The sequence below is a fragment of the Ictalurus furcatus genome, chromosome 16, assembly GCF_023375685.1.
Source record: "Ictalurus furcatus strain D&B chromosome 16, Billie_1.0, whole genome shotgun sequence".
NCBI lineage: Eukaryota > Metazoa > Chordata > Actinopteri > Siluriformes > Ictaluridae > Ictalurus > Ictalurus furcatus.
In genome coordinates this window covers 8,155,144-8,163,815 of record NC_071270.1, presented here as the reverse complement: position 1 = coordinate 8,163,815, position 8,672 = coordinate 8,155,144, and the positions used below count along the sequence as shown (strand labels likewise).

General features: G+C 37.5%; 1 protein-coding gene across 1 annotated transcript in view; it reads left to right on the top strand.

Moving 5' to 3' along the window:
• The first annotated feature begins 5,266 nt into the window (after window positions 1–5,266).
• smyd4 (SET and MYND domain containing 4) overlaps window positions 5,267–8,672 on the top strand; it is a 63,438-nt gene continuing 60,032 nt past the window's right edge. Inside the window, exon 1 of the mRNA XM_053645747.1 lies at window positions 5,267–5,350. Coding sequence (XP_053501722.1) covers window positions 5,337–5,350 — 14 coding nt within the window. The 5' untranslated portion in view covers window positions 5,267–5,336. The remainder of the gene's footprint in view (window positions 5,351–8,672) is intronic.

The following is an 8,672-nucleotide window of genomic DNA, read 5'->3' as shown; positions in this document are numbered from 1 at the left end:
TTAAGCGAATCAACAAAGTGACCAGGCTTATCTGTTGAAGGCAAAGCATCACATATTGCTTTTATTCCATAATACTAGGAGGTTTCAATGTAAAACTTTTTTCTACTTGTAGGCGCAGCGACATTGGGATAGGTGTTAGAGCGCACTTTGGCTCCTTCTGTCTCTGAGCCAGAGCTCGGCTTATCCACTGTTTGCTGTTTACGCAATAACGTGGTAGATTTTGTTATATTTCTCTCTTTTTTTACATACACTGATTTGATGTGATTTTAGACTGACCATTTCCACCCATAGCGTACAGCTTATAATTTAATAATCACATTTTATAATTTAATAATCAAGAGAGGATATCAGAGCGTGCTGGTTATAATGTTCAATCAATAATGGGTATCAGATGCTTTGTCGAATCACGTGGTAACCTGCACCCATGGAAGCACTGTGGACTAAAACATCCTGATATTTCAACCTATGTAGGTTCTTTTGAGACATTGTTTTCACGGAAACACCGTGAGCCAAAATGTGATATTTCAACCGATACTTCATGATTTATCAGGATATCTACACTGAGGTAGAAATAATTAAAATCAGTCACTTACCTCCGTCCAGATATCCCCGCTTCTGACAACAGGAGACTGTTAAGTTCTTGTCCGATACCAGTCAGAACCAGAATTTGGACCTCGCAGTGACTGATTCCCTCTTGTCTGGGCCCAAGAAGAAGGTTCGAGTGATACTAAAGACGTCTATTCTACCAAAGGCAAACAAGAATAAAAAGAGCCAAGAGAGACTGAGGAGGAAAGGCGGGGTGATTAGGAATGCGCAAAACAACACGTTCCAAGAACACAAAACAATTCTGTTCCAGTTCATCGTGACACAAACTAGAGACCGTCAAATTTGAGACACAGAGATCATGCCTTGAAACTTCATCATGCGCAAATGGCGCTCCCCATATGAAACTAATTTGTCAATCAAATTGAAATAAATCTCACAGATGACACTATTTATGCATTTTATGTTAGACTAGTTAAATATACATAGCCTATATATTACTCCTAATTAGATAAACTTTAAATAAAGTGAACAAAAATTAAATGTGTCATAACTATAAATGGCCTGAATAATTTTTTGAGTGTACTCCATCAGTCTACAAAAGCGCAAATTCTGACCCCAATCGGCTATACTGATCAAAAAAGACTACAGATCAAAATGTTTATGATGATGATGATGATGATGATGATGATGATGATTATTAATAATAATAATAATAATAATAATAATAATAATAATAATAATCACCATCATCATCATAAACATTTTGATCTGTAGTCTTTTTTGATCAGTATAGCCGATTGGGGTCAGAATTTGCGCCTTTGTAATAATAATAATAATAATAATACATATTATTATTATTTGTTTTATTTATTTTATTTTATTTATTTCTTTGTTTATTTTTTTATTTTTATTTATTTATTTATTTTTACAAAAATGACCTTAACTTTTGAACCATTTTTCACAGACTTAAGTGTCTTATGCCACTGGAATCCTTGGCTCTGCTTTCATATCTGCCATGAAAAATTTCTGCCATATTGTATTCTTTCGTGCAAAACATACTTTTGAGAACTAGTCCTAGGCTCTTTGTCTGATTGGAACCAAACTAGTGCAGAAACATTATCTGGAATCCCATTATTGATAATTATCAAAACAAACAAACAAACAAACAAAACCCATTTTGAACATTTGATTTAACCCCACAACAGCACGTCAAAACATTTGAAGTGGCCACTTTTACTTAAATGGCTATAACTCTTAAACGGAATGAGATATTTTCATCAAAATGGATCCTTATATAAGAGCCCAATCTGAGGACGCTTGTAAAAAAATAAATAAATAAAATACTGCGCATGACCAGTTGGTGGCTCTATAACAGGAAAAAAATGAAACTGCAGAACCAGTGGTCCATCTGACTTGAACATTTGCATGCAGTGTCTTTGTCTAAGGTCCAGTCAATATTCATGATGACATTTGCATATCTTGAAAAACATGTCTGCCAACAGCCAATTAAATTTCAGCAGCTATTAGACAAGGCTAAGAAAGGCTAATCAAAACGAAACTTGGTCGACTTGCTTGACTCTTGGCTCCAGAGGTCTGTGAAAAATTTTAAACTGATCGGCCACTGGGGGACGCTATCAAGTCTTCCATACATATAAATAGTTTATATACCACAGTGTTTCACACAAAGTAATTCATACCCGTTTGATGGAGCTCCTCATTCTGAACAACCACAAATCTTGAACAGGAATGAGATATTTTCATCAAGCTTGGCACACTTATATATAGGCTCAATCTGAGGTTAGAGAAAATGGTGATGTTTGGCCACGTGGTGCTGCTATAACAGGACAAAACATTAAATTGTCGCTAAATATGTAACCATTGGTCCAATCAACTTGATATTTTGAACTAAGTATCGTTGTCCAAGATCATCAGTGTCTATGAGGACAGTTGTGAATCATGAAAAACATGGCTGACATCAGCCAATCAATGTTCAGCAGCTATTAGACAAGGTTAATGAAATATAATATTTCTTTAAATTATATTGCTTTTTATCTGAATTAGGTGCTTATTAGGCTTGCACAATATTAAGTAACATCTTTTCACACATGTTCTTAAAGGCATTAAAGTGCTTGAACCATGATAATTGCTGCTTGCAGCCATATTTATATATGTTATACTTGAATACTCAAGTTATTTTAAGATTAATTTTTATTAATTATTTAATGTTATTAAATGTTTTCATTATTAGATTTTTCTGTGGAATGTTTTTGTGAATTGAAATTATATTGCTTTAATAAAAATAATTCCACACATTTTCTCCCCAATTTGGTCTTGCCAGTTTCCATACACTAGCTAATTGCTCCCCCTGTCACATAACACTTACCAATCGCGGAGGGTGGGGCAGTAGGACAGCGAGGAATGTATTTAGGTCGTCAGAATTTAAGGGATTCACAATGCATTTCATTGGGGATTTTTCAGTCTGTCTAACAATGCCATTCTGAAAACTGCTGGCTTGTTGTTCATTTACTTTTAATTACAGATCCATTTAATATAGCAGAATCGCCACTGTTCTGTTTTTTCTTTTAATAAGGGCAAATCTAGAGCCCTTAAGGATTCTTCACATCCTTTAAGTCCTGTAAGTTGCAAGATGGAGCCTCCATGGATTGGAAATGTTTGTCCAACACATCCCACAGATGCTTGATCAGACTGAGATCTAGTGAATTTGTGGGGCAAGTCAACACCATGAACACTTTGTCATGTTCCTCAAACCCTTCCTGAACATTTTTTGCAATGTGGCAGGGCACATTATGCTGCTGAAAGAGGCCACTGCCATTATGGAATACCATTGCCATGAATTGGTGTACTTGGTCTGCAACAATGTTCAGATAGGTGGTACGTGTACCACATGCATGCCGGGACCCAAAGTTTCCCAGCAGAACATTTCCCAGAACATCACAATGCCTCTGCTGGTTTGTTTTTCTCCCCCCATAGTGCATCCTGGTGCCATCTCTTCCCCAGGTAAGCAATGCACAGACAACTGGCCATCCACATGATGTAAAATTAAATGTGATTCATCAGACCAGGCCACCATCTTCTGTTGTTTTGTGGTCCAGTTCTAATGCTCACGTGCCCATTGTAGGTGCTTTCGGAGGTGAACAGAGGTCAGCATGGGCACTCTGACCAGTCTGTGGCTACGCAGCCCCACACGCACCAAGCATGTGTTCTAACACCGTTCTATCATAGCCAACATTATCTTTTTCAGCAGTTTGTGCTATAGTAGCTCTTCTGTGGGATCAGACCAGGTGAGCTAGCCTTCGGTCTCAATGCACATCAATGAGTCGTCAATGACCCTGTCGCCAGTTCACCAGTTGACCTTCCTTGGACCACGTTTGGTAGGTACTAACCACTGCATACCAGGAACATGCCACAAGATCGACTTTTTTTGGAGATACACTGACCCAGTCATCTAGCCATTACAATTTGGCCCTTGTCAAAGTCCCTTATGATCCTTATGCTTGTCCTTTTTTTCTGTTTCCAACACATCAAGTTCGAGAACTGACTGTTCACTTGCTGTCTAATATACCCCTTGACAAGTGCCACTGCAACGAGATAATCAATGTTATTCACTTCGCCTGTAAGTAGTTTTAATGTTATGGCTGATAGGTGTATAAAATGAACTGTAGGCCTATGTATACATATAAGTACTGGACTATCTAGTAAAATATTCTGCTTTGCTAGTTGGAAGAGTATTCATCAAATCGTCAACTTGAATGTTAAATATAGAGCTGAGAAGCTGTGAAAAGTAATTTGTAATCTGGTTCGGGAAGTGCAGTGTGTACTGCTCCCTCAATCATCCCACGTTTCGGAGGAGAAGGGGCCGCCTGTCTGCCCTCACAGTATTCTTACGTTATTGGGTTTCCCCTCAGTCATTAGCCAGAAATGGGCACTGAGATGCACACTACCGGTTTACAGGTTTTACGCACAAATGGCGCATTCCCCCCACCCTCTTCCGAGACGCCTGCCACTAAATAAGTAAAGGAGAAAACGTGTCAGCTGCAGGCTCTTTTTGAGAGCTGACCCTTTCTCAGTTATGTGACAGTGTGAACAGCTCGGGTTTTGCTGAAATATTGATCGTAATCACAATGTCATAGGGAAATATCCTACGAGAACAGTTCATTCCATTAGCGGAATTAATTAATTAATGCCATTAGTACCAATCAGATTAGTTTAGAGCGATAATATGGTAGATTCAATTATTATTTAAGTTATTTAAAATTTATAGATTTATATATTATAGTTATAGATTTTTATAAATTTATATAAATTTTTTTTTTTACTAATTATACGTCATTATTTTCTGACAGTTATACCTTAATTATCACGACCGTTTCATTTTATTTGTGCCTACGAATGAAATTCATTACTTTTATATGGGAAACTTCGAAAATAGGACCGAAAAACATGATGCGGAAAAGCGTATTTAGTACCTGTCCATCTTTTATTTATGCCACATTATAGCAGAGCATAAAGCACACGTTTTGGCACATGCCAAAACCAGTATCCGCTTAACGGTCTGAGTCTGGCCCGCTTTATAGACATCAGCGCAGCATTAATGACGTGGTGCGAATACGCACTTGTGTAGGTGCTGCTTTTTAGTGAATGAGTCCTCCTCCCCTCTCCGGTTACTAGTACTATAAGGTCTCTATAAAAAGCGCACAGGAGATGGCAAGATTGTACAAGAGCCGCTAGTTTCCACGAGGAAAAGGAGACGAGGGTGGACAGTGGCCCATATGGAGACATTTAGGTAAGACATGCTGCACTTCATCATGCACAGCCTCATGACCGAGCAAAATGCTCCTGACGGGCAAATAAAGAACGAAGGAAAACAAGGAGCCGGAATCTTTCATAATTTTTTTTTTATACATTTTTACAAGATTCTTAGTATTCGAGGTAAGGATAATTTTACCTTCTGATTTTATATGGAGTGGATGCCTTAGACGTGAAAACTGTAGAATATAAAACAAGGTGTTAGCACCGATATTTTAATTCCCTTTTCCAAATTAAAAATAACAAACTGAACGTACACCGTAATTTAATATAAAACTGATATTTTTGATGAGCATGTCTTAGGAGCTTTACGGCCTATTGAGGACGACTTGAAAGATACTGCAGTGTGAGTCACTTTTCTCGCACGTGGGCAGCATGTAGTCTGTAAAGAGTAAAGGAAATAGGCAGATGGAATCCAGTGCACTTCACATCAGCTAGTTCGGCTATTTTTTTCATGAATGTTTAAAAACAAAAGGGTTTATATATATATATATATATATATATATATATATATATATATATATATATATATATATAAAGCAGAAATATGAGCTTGTTAAACTGCAATGATTCTATTTTGTGTGTCCAGATATGAACCTTGCAAATGATGTGAATTTTTTTTTTTCTAGACTGCCTACCAAATCTCTTTCTAATGGTTAAATTGTGCACGATGATGTTCATTAATTTTATATGACTAGCCACTTGTGTCACTTATGACACAGATTTCACTTTTTCCGGTTGTTCACAGTTTTTATTATTATTATTATTATTATTATTATTATTATTATTATTATTATTATCATCATTATTATTATTACACCCAAAATCTTCTTCCCCTACATTATCTTAAATGTAAGAGTTTCCTGCCTATCACTTCCGTTTTCCTTTCCATTATGAAAGCTCAGTGACGTCTTCTTGGCGTTGAAGTCGATTTTGCGTCACTCTTGCGCACTTTGCAGATGATTCGCAGTCACCTACAGTAAGCTTTTAAAGAGACAGCGCGGGCTTGGCACACTACACACACGCATGCGCGCGCACGAACACACACACGTGCAAGTGAACAGACTGGACTGACTGCGGTATAGCCCTTTTTTCTTTATCCATGTCTAATGTTCCTAAATAGTAGGCAAATCATAAAGTCAAATCAAATAAATTCTTGAAAAATATATTAACAGTCTAAAATAACAAGCAGACCTCAGACAATACGAAGAAATAACATAAAAGATGAAGTGGTGACTCTAGCATCCGTAAAATGCTGTTTTTTGTTGTTATTTTTTTGCGGGTAAAAGTCTTAATTTTGATCGAACTGCCTACATCTTCAGTGAAAGCTTGTGGAACTACGACACATCAACTACATAGATTACACTGTATGTTTATGGTGTGTTTGCATTTTTCCCAATTTCAGTAGAAAAAGGAGGGATATGTGTTTCAGCACCATGGACAGTAGTATTGCACGCTATTCTCTACCATCGCAGCACGTGGGTCATAGTTAAAAATCGAACAATCATCCATCTATAACTTTCTCTACCAGTTAAGATGACTATAACTTTATTATACTTTTTGGGAAACTGGTCTATGGTGGAAAAAAGCCCTTGAGCAATGTTTGTTGGATTAGGGTTGGAATTGAAATCTGTTATGAGACAGCTTTTCAGGAACAAGCAATCGCTGCGCCAGAACAAATGATCATGAAACACGGTAGCACATGAACACAGAGCATGTCGACTTAATATAAGAAATAAAATGTTATAACTTAATAATTCTGCTTTGAAACCCTTTAAGCTTCACGTCATCTGGGAAACACTGAGAACACGTTGTACCAGGCACTGACGTGATGGTTTGGTAATCGTTTACGCATCTCAAATAATTTTATGCGACGTTCAAGTAATCATCAGTTGTAATCATCCCAAATAACCTACCGGAGTTATTTGAAATGTTCTCTAACTTGCTTTGAACGAAATGACGGTTTCTTATTGTTTGAACAATGCCAGGTGAGCATAAGTTCATCCAAGTAGCCTTCCTCCTCTCTCTATCAGTAAATTAATTCCTCTCAGGTTGGTCTTTGTCTTTTCCAGCCGAGAGCCTTTGCAGTGTGAGCCAGCGCATCATGACCTTGGCTCTAGACTGCTTACTGCTTATAGAGTCTAACAGCACAGTAACAGTCTACAGTCATGGCTACTGAAGTCTGGTTATAGCTCCCTTTCTCTCTCTCTCTCTCTCTCTCTCTCTCTCTCTCTTCAAGGAATGTATGCTTGATTTGAACGTATGACTCGGACGTCAGTCCGTGTAGGCTACTACAACAAGATTGTACCTAATTGTACAACAACAACAACAACAATAATATTAATAATAATAATAATAATAATAATAATAATAATAATTTATAGGCAGTGACCAAGATCTCACTGCTACGTCGCATTCATCCAGACTTAAGTACTTCATATTGAAGCGACAAAGCATATTAAATTAAATATACATTCAAATTGGTCAATAATATCTTAAATAATTACACGAAGATCAAAGAGAGGACAGCATGCACGTACTCTGATGCGATGCCAACCGGAAGTGTGTTAAAGGGATCGTATTGGGGAGTCCTGGCCTACGCAACATTGGCGTTGCATCCAATCGGCCAATGGGAGTACGACGTTCCCAGTTACTATGCCAACTGTCGCTCCTCCCTATCTCTGCTGTCTCCATGGTGACCGTGGCTTTAGATTGTTACTGTGGCAACAGCGCGTGGTAACAGTCTACAGCCATGGTCGCCAAGGGCCAGGCGGAACATCTACAGCTGAGAACAATAGCTGAAAATTGTATGTATATGTGTGTAATTATATGGGAGTCAACGGCTATACTTAATTTCTACAATCCGAGACCATAAAAGCGTTAGATTTATTAAATTTATTCCAGTTTGTATCGAACCGAACCAACTGGCCGCAAAAGTAGGTCAAAGTCTCAGTTATTTCTTCTCACTCCTTTCCTCCACAGCGGAAGAAAAGTCGTGCCAGTGATCTAAACCAATTGACCAATACATAATTTCTTCTTTCTCCTTAGATTAGGCGATAATGCACTCACATATAAACTCTATCGCCAAAACATGAAAGGTATGTTCAGAACTGTATAGGTTTTAGAAATGTGCATGTGGATAATTAGGTCTATAAAGACAGGTATACACTATAGCAACGCTAAAAATATATCTCCATCGACATTCAATATTAGCATTTTAAATGCATTTAGCATAGACTACTGGTCCTTGTTTATCAAACACAGTATGAGATGATCTATCTATCCATATCATTACACTA